General features: G+C 48.6%; 1 protein-coding gene across 5 annotated transcripts in view; it reads left to right on the top strand.

Annotated features, from left to right (window-relative positions):
• The window catches only part of FGF13 (fibroblast growth factor 13), a 272,868-nt gene that overhangs the window by 195,316 nt on the left and 63,734 nt on the right, over positions 1–13,818 (top strand). For 4 of the 5 annotated variants that reach the window (XM_054215273.1, XM_054215276.1, XM_054215275.1 and 1 more), the window contains exon 3: positions 10,535–10,645. In XM_054215273.1, coding sequence (XP_054071248.1) covers positions 10,535–10,645 — 111 coding nt within the window. Of the gene's footprint in view, positions 1–8,287; positions 8,475–10,534; positions 10,646–13,818 lie in introns of those variants that run through there. The other variant, XM_054215274.1, reaches the window with a different exon arrangement.

Here is a 13,818-nt window from a genome sequence, read left to right as displayed (position 1 = left end):
TGAAGTCAAGGAACGGGGCAGAACTTCACTTCGGAAGGGCCACAGCTGTGAGAAACCGGTAGGAATGTTTGGGTGCAGGTGGGAGGAGGAAAACTCTCAGAGGCTCCAACTCAGTGGAGACCCAGTGAGTCTGTTTTTGTCAAGCTCTTGACAGAGGCTGAACCATCAGATATATGAAAAGGTGGAGGAAGATCCATTTGAGCAGTGTGACAATCTCTAGGCAACTTGCTTTGGGTCTGCAAAGGACTATTTATGTGTTTTGTCATGTGTAAAGTGGCCTTATGTTCAGTTTGACAGTGGCATATAGCCCACACTTCTCGTGTGTCCCATGCTGAGAAGTAAATATTTCAGGGATGATATGCTGTCATTTACATTGATGTTTCTGAGAGTCATCACGCTGAGAGGTGAATGAACAGATACTTCTGTGCATACTGATGTGGGAGGCTCCGGAGTATTTTTTGCTCTGGCTTTGCGGTGGGCAGAGAGAAGTCGGTCGGTCACTTGCTGCAAGTTCCTGGTTCAGGTTGGGCCCCCGGAGACACCGGAATAACGTGTTCCCAATTTGGGAGTCCGCAGAGCTGTGGGAGCTGATCTCTTCTGTTTGTTCTCTGACCTTTCCCAGCTGATTGGCACTGATCTTTTATGCACCGGATAGACGATCTTTTGTGGTTGACATTTTGGGTTGACTGAATATGGATTAACCTAGGCAAAAATATTTCCATTTTTCTACCTTCAAACAATGCCCTCCTTTTCCGAAAATGCCTGCACCACCAGGTCAGATCAAATCCAGTTTTGACTTGAGACGGTGCTGTAAAGGGATCGGAATTCACAGCTGGGAAGGGGCAGAACTGGGATTTCTCTCTTTAATATTTTCTCAGAGAACCTGAGAGGAAACTGGTGTTCTTGATGTGAGATCTCGTGGCCGTCCCGAGCATCTAGCAGGGCACGTCAGGCATGAAGAAGAGACCCAAATTCTTGTCAGAGTCAGTGAACCTTATCGTAGCAAACTTGTGCAGCTCTGATAAGAGAACAGGATTAGGATATGAGAACCTTTTGTAATGCATCAGGCGCATGATTGTTTTTTAAATATCTTAGTGAGATGACTCAGATGTTGAAGACGGAGACGTCGTTTCTCTGCTTCACTGGATGGGGGCCAGTTTCGGCACATTCAGTCCTGTGCGCCAGTTGTACTGGAGTCTCTTCTGGTGTTGGGATTTGTGATTCTTTACTCAGAGAAGACAAAAATCAACCTTTGAACAATAAGTGAGGTCTTAGATAAATTGGGTCCACGTGACGTGTCTACACTGGTGTCAAAAGAATTTATTTTGATTGTTTTTCCTGTTACTGAGCAGGGTTGCCCAGTGCACCTTGGCAAAGAACCACGGCACAGACACACACGGGAACATCCATGTCCGTTTACAAGTGCCCTTACAGTTTCAGCATAAAAATACCTCTATTTATAGCAATATAGCTTGTATAAAGGTCTGCGGCTGGTTATTGAAGCTAATATTTACCATTAAGTTTGATTTTAAGGTAGGTCTGTTGGCTAAAATAGCCTCAAATTTGAGCTCTTGGTCTGGAGCTGCCTGAAGGCACAGCTCTTCCACTGATACCTTTTTCCACCTTGCACTCAGAAATGAACCTCGAGCGGGCTCTTAATTTGGCTCATATCTAGGGTAAAAGTAGGCTGGGGGGGGGGGCAGTGAACTGGCACCCAGAGCCTGGCCGTTCTGCAGCGCCCGTCTCCAGCCGCGGAGCTGGCTGCAGAGGAAAGGCTGAGTCATTTCCACGGGATGTTTCACGGAGGAGCGAAGTGATGCGGGGCTCAGGTCGGAGCAGCTCTGTTTCCCGGTGAATAGTAATTCTGTTTACTTAGAAGAAGGAAAAAATCACTGGGGGCCTCGGTGCTGCTGTGTCATACCCGACTGGATGAAGTCTTGTTTATCTCAGCCTGAAAAGAGAGAGAAGGGATTGTGGTGGCGCTTTTCAGAAAATAATTCTCTACTTTTGGGGAGGCATTGGAAATAGTCCATAGATTTTAGTCCTGAAGCTTTTTTTTTCCTGTGACATCACTAGCGTGTTATGCCAGCGAGAACAAGAGAGCCTCGGGAGGGACTCCTGGCATCCCATGCCCACCTGAGACTTTATCGTCACACCAAAGGCAGCTTGAGTCTTGTAAATACAGAGGGATGGCTTGGGGTTTACGCTGGGCCAAGTGAGGTGTGGACCTGGCTTGTGATTTTTGTTCTGGTTGTGATTTTCCTGCAGCATTTGTTCTCCCCGGGTTTTTTTACCTGTTTTTTACCAGTTTTACCTGTTTATATAGGACCTACTGTAAATATTTTGGTACTTGTTTATAGGGGAAGAGGAAATAACTGACAGTGCTGTTTAGTCTGAGGACATGGGATATTTTGACCCAAGGTGCTGGCAGTAAGTTCCTGCTTTATGGCAACATGTCGTGAGAACTGTTAATGCATGTTATGAAGATGATGAAGGGAATGGAGCATCTCTCTGCTGAGGAAAGGCTAAGAGCCCTGGGGCTGTTCAACCTGGAGCAGAGAATACTGAGAGGGGATGTCATCAGTATCTAAAGTGCGGGTGGCAAGAGGATGGGGTCAGACAGAAGAGTCTGGATCTTCTCAGAATCATAGAATCGTAGGGTTGGAAGGGACCTCTGGAGAACCACATTTACTGCTCTACTGAAGGCATGCGCAGGAACAAGGACACACACAGCTGTCTTGGATACTCAGTGCCTGCACCAGCCTTCACAGAATCCCAGACTGGCAGGGGTTGGAAGGGACCTCTGGAGATCCATCAGTTGAGGTGGAACTTCCTATGCTCAAGTTTGTGCCCGTTACCCCTTGTCCTGTCACTGGGCACCACTGAGAAGATCCTGGCCCCATCTTCCTGACACCCACCCTTTCAGTATTTATAAGCATCGGTAAGATCCCCCCTCAGTTGTCTTTTTTCCAGACTGAAGAGACCCAAATCCCTCAGCTTTTCTTCATAAGAGAGGACAAGGGGCAACGGGCACAAACTGGAACATTCCAGTTTGGGATGCTGAGAGGGGAAATTCCATCTCGACATGAGGAAAACCTTTCCTGTGAGGGTGGCAGCGCACTGGCACAGGCTGCCCAGAGAGGTGGTGGAGTCTCCGTCTCTGGAGACATTCCAAACCCGCCTGGAGGCATTCCTGTGCCACCTGCTGTGGGTGACCCTGCTCTGGCAGGGGGTTGGACTGGATCATCTCCGAAGGTCCTGTCCTCTGTGATTCTACAGGGCACAGATGAGCTTGGGTCCCTCCATGAGTCACACGTTGGGCTCATGTGCCAACCACTGGTGCACTTGAAGAGGCAGCCAGAAAGTGCGGTCTCTTCTCCACCTGTTCCCTTCTCTGATAGCAAAGCTGCACCGATACGCTGCTCCACGCTCGGTCACATCTGGTGACATCATGTGCTGAAATAGCGTGGGAGGTAAGCGGTGGGGGGGAAGGAGCTCCCCTGCTCGCAGGCAGCAGCTGGCACCGTCCGTGCTGCAAAGCTGCAGCAGCTTCTCAAAACTTGCAGCGTCTTTCATGAGAGTGAGGTCTGGAGCCGGCTTGTGATTCTTCTTCTGGTCTCGATTTTTGTGCAGCGTTCATTTCGCCCGGCATCTACTTGTTTATATAGGACCTACTTTAAATCTTTTGCGCTCAGGGTAGATTCCAACACATGGAAGACAGCAGTGGGACCTGCTACGGTGCAAATGGTTCAAAGAGGATGGAGCAAAACCCAGAGTTTTTGCGCTTTTCTCTAATTTGGTGAAAAAGCCACCGTTGTTGGCAGTTTGGGCCAATGATGGAGGTTTGATGCCTTTTCTTGAGGGGCAAGGCAGCGAGGGCAGCACACTTTGTGTTGGTCAAAACCCATGTCCTGTGTTGGTCAAAGAGCCAGTCCTGGTTTGGGGGGGCATGGTACCAAATTGCAGGCTTTGCTTTTGCCCAATCCAGGCAACTTCTGGAGGTTGAAGTATGTTTTAATGCCCAGAATTGTGGAGATAATCATCAGCATAAACTCAACAGATGACTGGGATGAAAAAATGTAAATCAAAAGCGGGTGAGATCTTGGTCTACTTCAAAAGAGTGGAACCACTGATGGGTCAGATCCCAGCTCCAGGTAGCTCATGGCTCTGTCCCTGATGGTAACTCTACAGGTCTGTCCCATGCTGATTTCTGGATCCAGTTTTGGGCCCTTTACTACAGCAAAGACATTGAGGTGCTGGAGCGTGTCCAGAGAAGGGCAACGGAGCTGGTGAGGGGTCTGGAGCACAAGCCTTGTGAGGAGCGGCTGAGGGAGCTGGGTGTGTTCAGCCTGGAGAAGAGGAGGCTGAGGGGAGACCTTCTCACTCTCTGCAACTGCCTGAAAAGAGGGGGCAGCCATGTGGAGTTGGTGTCTCTTCCCAAGGAACAGGCGACAGGACAAGAGGAAATGGGCTCAAGTTGCGCCGGGGAGGTTTAGATTGGATATTAGGAAATATTTTCACACTGAAAGGGTTGTCAAGCATTGGAACAGGCTGCCCAGGGAAGTGGTTGAATCGACATCCCTGGAGATATTTAAAAGACGGGTAGACGTGGTGCTGAGGGACATGGGTTAGAGACGGTTTTTGTCAGAGTTACATTGATGGTTGGACTCGGTGATCTGAAAGGTCCTTCCAACCCAGGCAATGCTGCGATTCTATGATTCTATGAAATGGGGCTGGCAATTTGCTCTTTAGCTTTAAGTCTGCCCCGCTACAATAGTCCCACACAAAGAAAGAGGATGTACGTTGAAGGAGCATCTGTTTGCCTTCTACATTCAAAAACTCACTTGGAATGTCGTTTTATTTTATTTTATCTTTTTAGCATGGTGGGGAGTGAACAGCTCTTGCTGTTCAAAGAAAATAAAGCTGTTCCTTGAGATTTTTATGTCTGTGACACTGAAGTAGTCCAAAGACTGGTCTTGTACCAAAGGCATTTTCCCAAGATGATCTTCATTTTCATGTGCCATTTATAGTAAATGAAGACATGTTTGTAGGAGTACCGATAGATGGGGAGGTTGATCATGCAAAAAAACTGGAGGACTGTTTTTTTGAAACTTAAATCTGATTATGCATATATGCTATTTTTATTCCTCTCTTTAGTTATCTGTCAAGGAACATTTGTGCAAATGAATTTTCTTTATGGATTTTAAGCACGCAAGCTGGAATGCTGGCAGAAAGATATCCTAAGTGCTGCTTTTATATCCTGCTTTTCCCCAGGATGTTCAAGGTTAGCCGAATTCTGAGTTGTGGTTAGTCGTTGTGAAAATGAAATATCATCTGACCCATAGGACAGATCACAATGAGGCAGCTTCACTTTGATCTGAAGATCAAACGCTGCTTTCCAAACTGGGGAAGTGATGGGTGAGTCTCAGGAAAAACAAGCCTCGCCTGTGTGACTGTATTGGAAGTGGAAAGATGGCAAAATTCATAGTATGTTACCGGTGAGTTGAGTAGGATGAGTTATTACTAATAATATCCAACTGGCTGTCTCTTGGGTTGGATTTCACATGCCTTATGTGGACTGGCAGATGAAGGTAGTGGTGGGACTTGTGAATTACAGTTATTTTTACCTTACCGTTTTGCCCAAATAAGAAATTCTTATTTATTTAATATGAACATGTGGATGCTGTGAAGTCCCTCATAAACAAAGGTGAGTGTGTATTCACCCATGCATATATACATACAGACTTCTTGCAGAAAAGAGGTATTGTGGATGGGTTTGTGGGGCTGCCAAACTCAATATACCATATCAGCTGTTGCAGCCTTGGGCTGTGATGGCACATGTTGTACTTTGTCAGATATTCTCTTAAAACTTGTGCATTATGGGCATTTCTTTTATTAAGGCCTGGCCATGCAGCATCTTTTATTGGGGCAGGAGTTCCCAGTTGGAGGAAAGAGGTTTGGACCTGTTGTGAGCTGTTTCTAGCCCAGGGAAGGACTGGAATGTTTGCAGAGGTAGAATGAACAGCTTGAGCTCTTTGAAGTGAAGGCGCTGGGTGACATGGTTTGTACTGTGCTTGCCTGGAACCACAGTGTGCAACCCTAGGGAGGGAGGGGAGGACGGCGTGGCTTTGCCAAGGCTGTGTGGAGGAGAAGAAGGCGGCGCAGGTGTCCTGCAAAGCCTGGCGGACTCTGAAATCCCATCGGAAATGTGGTGCTGTCACACCAACCCACCTGCATTGTTTCTGTCTTGATAGCCCCAGGGGAGCCCTGGGGCCGGCCCAGGGCACACAGGACACAGCTCCCGGACTTGGGTGACTGAAGTTGCCATTGTGGTCCCTGGTGAGTTCAGCTCCTGCAAGGAACCAGCCCACAGCCTCCCCCCAGCAACAGACATCCCACCCTGCCTCCGCACCTGCAAGTGACTGCGAATCCCCTCTGCCGCGGGGATAAATTCTTTCAATAGCTGTTTGCCTTCGGGGTTGCAAATCTCAGTTTTGTTTCTAGCCTGAATTGGCTTTATTTTAGGCTCCAGCTGCTGAAAGCATGCTGAAGAGCAGGGGTGGGGGTGGCAAAGGGACCCCCAGGACCTCCTGCTGCCTGTGTCCTGTGTGCAGGGTTGGGTGCCCTCTGTGCAGGACATTACCCATGACGCGGTGCCAGGCTCTGACACCAGGCTCCACTCCCAGCATCGTGGCACCGCTGCTGCTTCTCCCTGCCCCGGTACCCCCACTTAGCCAAGGGTGGATAAACCCAGAGCCTGGCCTTGCAGGACACAGAGGCACCGTGGGGATGGGGCGGGGTGGAGAACATGGCAATGACAAGGGAATGGCGCTCTCTGAGGATTTTCTAGTCTCTGGTAGAAAAGTGGAGCTGAGAGCAGGTGTGGGGAGGAGGAAGGAAAGGCAAGAGAGGCAAAAAGCCCCTAATAAATCGGTGAGGCACAGCGGGGGCCCTTCCTGTAAGGATGAGGGAAAGGCAGGGGGGAGCTCCCCTGCCTGCCCCCCTGTCTGTCTCACCGAACCCCCTTCCAGCCGCCGGCCAGGCGTCCTCACCCTGCTGCTGAACCCCCGGTGCCAGCTACTTGCTCATCGCGGTCACGTCTGTTTGGGTGTCTGCGCCTCCCCAGGAGGCGGCTCTGCCAAAAGCGGGTACCCACAGCCCGTGGTGGGGGGTGTGTGTGTGTGGGGGGGGGGGGGTGCTGAGGTGCACCCCCTTCTCCCTGCCGGTCTTGCTCCCCTGGGGGGGCTCCCCCGCAACTCCACGCAGCCACCGGGGCAGGTCTCCCTCTGGGAGAGGAGGAGGAGGAAGAGGAGGAGGAGGAGGAGGAGGAGGAGGGGAGGGTGGTGATAAGGGGCTTGCCGCGTCGCTTCCATCATTTCTGTACCCAGCGCACAGCTCGGAGGGGCGGGAGGGGGGGGTGGGAGGGGGGGGGGACGCGAGTGCCATCGGCTGCCTGAGCTCGGCGGCTGCTGCAGCGCGGCGCGGAGCTGCCGGGCGTCGGGGGAGCCCGGGCTGTTTACCGCCTGGCGACAAAGGTGGCCACGCACAAGCCCAAGGCGGCCGCGGAGAGGAGGGGAGGCTGCGCTGGCAACGGCAACCTGTAAGGATTGAAGGGGAAGAGCCATCCCCAGGCGTTCGGCAGCAGGCAGCCCCGGCTTCCCAGGCATCGGCACCTCCTCCCTGTGTCTCCATCACTGCTTGCTTCGGATCTCCTGAAGGGAAAAGAGGAAAAAAAGCTCCGGAAAACCCCTGCAAGAGGACAGACCCCCTGCTGGAGTCTAACAGGTGTTTGCTGGGATTTGAATGGGGAGGGGACGGGTGGGGAGAAAAGTTAACTGGCGAAATTGGGGCTAGGAGAGATGCGATGATCTTGCGCCAAGTGGATGTGCCATGTCTGCGTGTGAATAGCGCGTCTGGAGAAGCTCGGAGGGATGTCTTGCAAGTGATCTGCTCCATCTCCGTAGAAACGCTCACCGCTGCCTGCAAACTTTCCCCTGCCAGAAGTTGGGAGGAATAAAAAAGCACCAGAAAATCGAAAGGGGAAGATCTTGGCGGACAAAAACGCTTGAGCTAAACTGTTGCATCCCAACCCGGGGCTCCGGTGCAAGCATCCCGCCGCTACCTCCTGGGCTCCCAAGCTGACTGGCGGTGGGTGGCATTGGCCAAGGCGCCCGGCGGCGTCCCCGGCATTGGGGACGGGCCGAGCAGCATGCTGGCTGCGGCGCCCGCGGCCAGCAAGCAAACCCCGCGTGCCTGACCTGCCGGTGGTGCCGGGGCGGTGGCGGCCATGGCCGCAGCCATCGCCAGCTCCCTGATCCGCCAGAAGAGACAAGCCAGGGAGCGGGAGAAGTCCAATGCTTGTAAGTGTGTCAACAGCCCCAGCAAGAGCAAGGGAAGCTGCGACAAGAACAAGTTGAATGTGTTTTCCAGGGTCAAACTCTTTGGCTCCAAGAAAAGGCGAAGGCGGCGACCAGGTTGGCAAGGGTTATGTGTTTGGTGGGGGTTGGTTTGTTTAATTTCATGCAAACTGGGGTGTGCGTCAGGCGTGGGGAAAGGGGGACCGATGCCTCCGGGCTGGTAAAATGAACATGCAGGTATTGCCCCATCCTGGCTTGTATGATCTGACAGATGTGGGTGCCCCGTGCCAGTCCCTTCTCCTTTCATATTCATCTGGTTTATTTGGATAAACCATTGCTTTCTGCCTCACTTGCACACCTGTCTACTAGTAATTCAGTAGCCTGTCTTGCACATATACAAACACACGTGATTTATTTGTGGGGGAGATGTTCACAGGGGAAGTTCCCACACGTATATCTCCTTCGGTTGTTTGTTAAATAACTTGGCAGTCTAGAGAGCTGGATTTTTGTCTTCCTGCTTCGCAGAATGCCTGTGCCGGGCTTTATTTGCTGATTGCAGACGTGGCTTTTTGCTTTCGCTGGCACCTTCCAGAGTTTTGCTTCAGCGCCCTGTTCCTTTCTAGGAATCTCCTCCATGCAGACGCCCTGCAGACGCGATGCTCTCTGTGCCGGAGGTGCAAAAGATCAGGCATGAAGACTCAGTCCCTGATCTGAGTGGGGTTTTTTTGTATGTGGGAGGAGCAAAACCCTCTGGTAATGTTGCTGTCGCTTTGCTGCGCTGAAACCTGGATGCCGTTAGCCACTTAACCCATCTCCCCTTCTCAACTGGCTGCAGGAGAGGTGCCCGGTTCCCAGTTTGCAAACAGCTTTGGGATGTGTTACGGTTCAAAAGCCAAAGCGGGGGGTTGGATTAATTTCTTGTCAGAAAAGTTGGTGGATAAGATTTGTGCATCCATCAGTACCCTTATTAAGGGTTGCTAATAGGAGCTAATATACTTCAGCAAACTATTGCAGGCTTTGCCTTCAGCTCCTCCTAAAACGAAGCGCAGTAGCAGAGCTCCCTGATGCCTTTGATTATAAACACAAGGCGTCTTTACCCAGATACCGGCTGCTAGAAACGACGCGTCGTATCTTCGCAGTGTGTTTATCTCTGAATTCACCGAATTCAGTAAGTTGTTGTGGAGCGAGCTGCGGAGATGCATCGCCTCCTGACAGGCATAATTGTGTGAAATGAGTACAATGCAGATGTCATTGGGATGCAGGGGAAGTAGACTTTTTTTTTTTTTTTTTTTTTTTGCAATTGCTCCTGGTGCATTACCTAGATATCTTAAATGACAGACTTGACAGCACATCCCGTTGCTGTTTACTTTTTGGTCTAGAATGATCTGAAACCGTATGAGATCCCTGACTTTCTAACTGTGAATCTGAGAATGGTTATGGGGGGGGGGGGGGGGGGGGGGGGAAGAAATCTATCCAAACTATGCGTTGTTTTGATCTTTCTTCTTCTAGCTGATGAGGTAATTACCTCAACCCTTATGGTAATATTTATTTTGCAGTTCCACACATTGCTGGATTTCAGGGTTTCCCCCCTCCATTTTCCATATGTTCATTGAGTGGTTTTGCACTCGGGATGCTCCGTACTCCTCGGAGCAGCGAGGGATGGGGGTTTGTTTATTAGAGCTGCAGCAGTTCCTGTGCTAAACGTTTGCTGCTATATATTTAGGCTCTCAACTGTCACTATGGCTCTTATTAGCGCTATCGTAGTAGCCCTCTTTTTCCTCTCCATTTAAGAACTCACACCTTTTTAAAAGGCGGAATACGCTCTTTGCCAGCTCATTTCTAATCTTAAACGAGATAGGGCTGAGCTGCTGAGGCCAAGCAGCACGCCGTCGGAATTTGGATTCACTGGAAGCTGATGGCACCGTGCTACCTACATTACAATCCAGAGTGGCATTTAATCATTTCGCTAATTGATTTCAGAGCCGTAAATCCCATCTCAACCTAAACGCAAAGTGTTGCCAAGCTGGTTGCCCTGCTTTTGGGTTGGATCTTTTTTTTTTTTTTTCTTTCATATCTCAGCCTTGAGAAGAAACCCGGAGGTTTGGTTTTAGCATCCTGCTCACTTGGAACGGCACCTCAGGATTTCCCACATTAATCTCCCTGTTGTTTTTTTACAGAGCCTCAGCTTAAAGGTATAGTAACAAAGCTATACAGCAGGCAAGGATACCACTTGCAGTTGCAAGCAGATGGAACAATTGATGGAACAAAAGAGGAGGACAGTAGTTATAGTAAGTGACACGAGAATAAATGGTGTGTTTGTGAATTGTGGTGTCTCCTCCTTCCCCATGTAGATCCCTTCCCAATTGTTGTCCTGGGATGACTGGGTGAGTGGAAGCGGCACGACCGCTGCGCTCCCGGCGCGGAAGCCTTTCAGACTTACTGGGTCTGAGAGAAATGCAAATAAAAATCACTTATAGAAATAATGAACCAGAGGAGGTAATGATGACACATACGACAAACAAAGCAAATGTTATCTCCATGGTAATCTAGAGAAGTTCATTGCTGTCCTTTAGGATTTTATTAGACTTTTTTTTTAAATTTTTTTTCGACAGGGAAAATTTGCTCGCCTACTCAGAGCGCCTGAAATAGAATAACGCTATCTCCACTCTTAAACAGGGGCTCATTCAAACGGAGCTGTGTTATTTCACACAATGAGAGTTCATCATCATTTTAAAGTTCACATTTCCCTATTATTATTATTTTTTTTACCCCTTCTAAACTTAATTATACCTTCAGCTTCCAACCAGATTTCTTTCCCTCAGCTGTTCCGTGAGAAAGCTCTAAACGGTTTTGATTTTTTTTATTTATTTTTTTTCACAACTTTGAGAATTAGTAGGAAAAAGGAAAAGATGACTAGACGCACAACTTTGGTGTGTGTGAATAAGACATTTAAGTGTTTCCCATAGTCGTGCTGTTTAGCTGAAACTACGTTTCTGTTCTGAAAAGAGGAGCCAGGAGGAGCAAGGAGCTCGAGAAGGTATTTCAACAGGAAAATCAACAGGCAGAGCTTTCATTTTAATTATTGAAAAGCACTGATTTAAGTCCCATCCTTTTCATAGGAATAGCATTTGCAGGTGACAGATCGTTTCATTTTCCAGGGCACTTGAATACGGCCCAGTAAGATGTATCCTATGTTATTCATCCCATCACTTGCTCCCACACGTTTTTTAACCCTTTTTGCATCCCGGTATTAACTTGGGAGTGACGGGAGGGAACGGGTTATGCTGCTGAAGGAGGTCTCCTTGGCATCCTCTGAAGGTACTGGCCTTAGGGTAATCAAGCTTGGGGTCCGTAGGGACACCTGAGGTCTGGCTCCAGGTCCCATCCTCGCCCATGGAGAAGGTGGCCTGAGGACCAGATCAGTGCGATGCGGGGTGGCCGCTGCCAACTAATTGACTTCTCCTCAGTGGAGCCACGAAATCCGCTCTAAGAACAATCCTTATAGACCTTAAACATCGCTTTTCTTTCAAGTGAATGGTCTAATATTTACAATATAAAAAGTCAGTGCAGATCGTTCAGGATTTCAGGGTAATTCTGTTGATTACCTTCAAAAAGAAAAAATAGGCAAACCTTACTTTTTACATCAAAGCATGATATTATTATAAACTTCTAATGCACCAGACCAAATAGCTGAAATTCCATCTTTTTTTTTTTTTAAGTGATAATTTCACTCAAATACTTTGCTTGCAATTCCTCTAATAGGGATTCTGAGATTCAAACGAAGATAAAATTTATGGGAATCTGTCCTTTTTGACGTTCATACAACTGTGTCCGTTTCTAAGATGCCTTTGTTTTCATGGTGTCCTTAAACTTCCCATAACCCCACAGATTACAAAGCAAATCATAAAAACTCCTTCTTGCTGGATACCAGCCTCCCAAAACGCCAAATACTTAAATATAATGGAAGTATCCCAGAAATGGTTGCAGCTGAGCTGCAGTATCTAAGTGTTCAGAGGAGGGATTTATCATAAAAAACCATGCGCTTTTGTATGTATTCCTCCTTTACATAAGGTAGGTGTATAGACCCAAAGGTCCTGCAGTCCTGAATTTATTCTAATTACCATATTTTTAACGGAATTAGTAAGAGACTGATTTATGCTGTGGATCAGAGCCCACGTGAGGGGCTTCTCCCAAAGCCTTGCCCGCATGAATATTAAGGGGATCAGGCCCTTTAAAATCCTTCGTTCCAATATCTGCAGGGACATCTCTCATTTAGCCCGTGTTACTGCACTGCCGGGAAGCCACGGGGCTTGTAGCCCCCTCTGAATGAAGGAGGGTCCATTCTCTTCTCCCCTGCACCCCCGAGGGGTATCACTGCTGTTCCCTTTCCTCACCTTCACTGAACATCTGCTCTAAGGCCATTTGCAGGACGATAATTAAAACTCCCCTTCAAGAATAAGGGGAACATCCTCTTATTCTTATTCAGCAGTGGCCAGCAGAGCAGTTGCACAGCATTAGGACTCTAAAACTGCATTTTTTTAGAGCAAACTGTAGCTGTAATCCACCTGCTCTCCAGACAGAGCCTTACTCAGCCTTGTTTAAATTTCAGAATTTGCCTGAAATTTCAGAATTTGCCTGGAGAAATTGCCACTCCCGATAGAAATTGCCACCCCCGATAGCCAGCTGCTGGTTTGTGCTCCTGACAGCATCCTGGGGCCAGGATTCCACCTTCTCCATCGTTTTCTTCCCTAGCGCTGGGTGAGAAGCTTGCCTGAAGATCCCCTTGGGCTCCTGGCCTGGGAGCAATTATTTCAGGCTCTGCAGACCTACTGCTGTACTAGGCTTCGCGAAACCAAGGTTGGATCCACAATCGCAGGGAGTTTAAAAGCAAGCTGAGATTTTTGGAGCAGAGTTTTAGGCAGGAAGAAACAGGGATTTGAGGAGCCATAGCACTCACCAGACCCCAGGGTTAGCCAAAAGTCTACGTAATTTGAGGAAGCTCCTCGTGGAAAGGATTTCCTGGCTGAGAGAGAGATTTCGCCTCATTAAATGTATTAAGTAGGGCAAGGTTTTAAATCAAGGCAGAATTTATTCCCCAATTTTGGCAAGACAAAGAGATTTCAAGACCGATAAAATAAGGAAATAGAGGAAACAATTTCCTGCAAGTCCAGGTGGCCAAGCCAAGGATGGCACAGAGCTCACAGTAATGTACGCATTCACAAATCCAGCTGTGGCCCAGTGCCTTTTATTTTGCAGCTCTAATTCTCTGTCGGCTTTTGTTGCACAAGGGCCGTAGCAAAGATCATCTCTCCCTTGGGCATCTCCAAGTTTTTCATTACACTGGATAGCATATCCTTATTTTAAGCAGCGCAAATGTAATAGGGAAAGGCTAAGACGCAGATCACTTTGCATTATTTTGTGCTAACACAAAGTGATTGTTGTAGCAAACAATTTATTTTCC

The sequence above is a fragment of the Rissa tridactyla genome, chromosome 9 (assembly GCF_028500815.1).
Source record: "Rissa tridactyla isolate bRisTri1 chromosome 9, bRisTri1.patW.cur.20221130, whole genome shotgun sequence".
Taxonomy (NCBI): domain Eukaryota; kingdom Metazoa; phylum Chordata; class Aves; order Charadriiformes; family Laridae; genus Rissa; species Rissa tridactyla.
The sequence above is the reverse complement of the archived record's forward strand: the minus strand, read 5'-3'. Positions and strand labels throughout refer to the sequence as shown.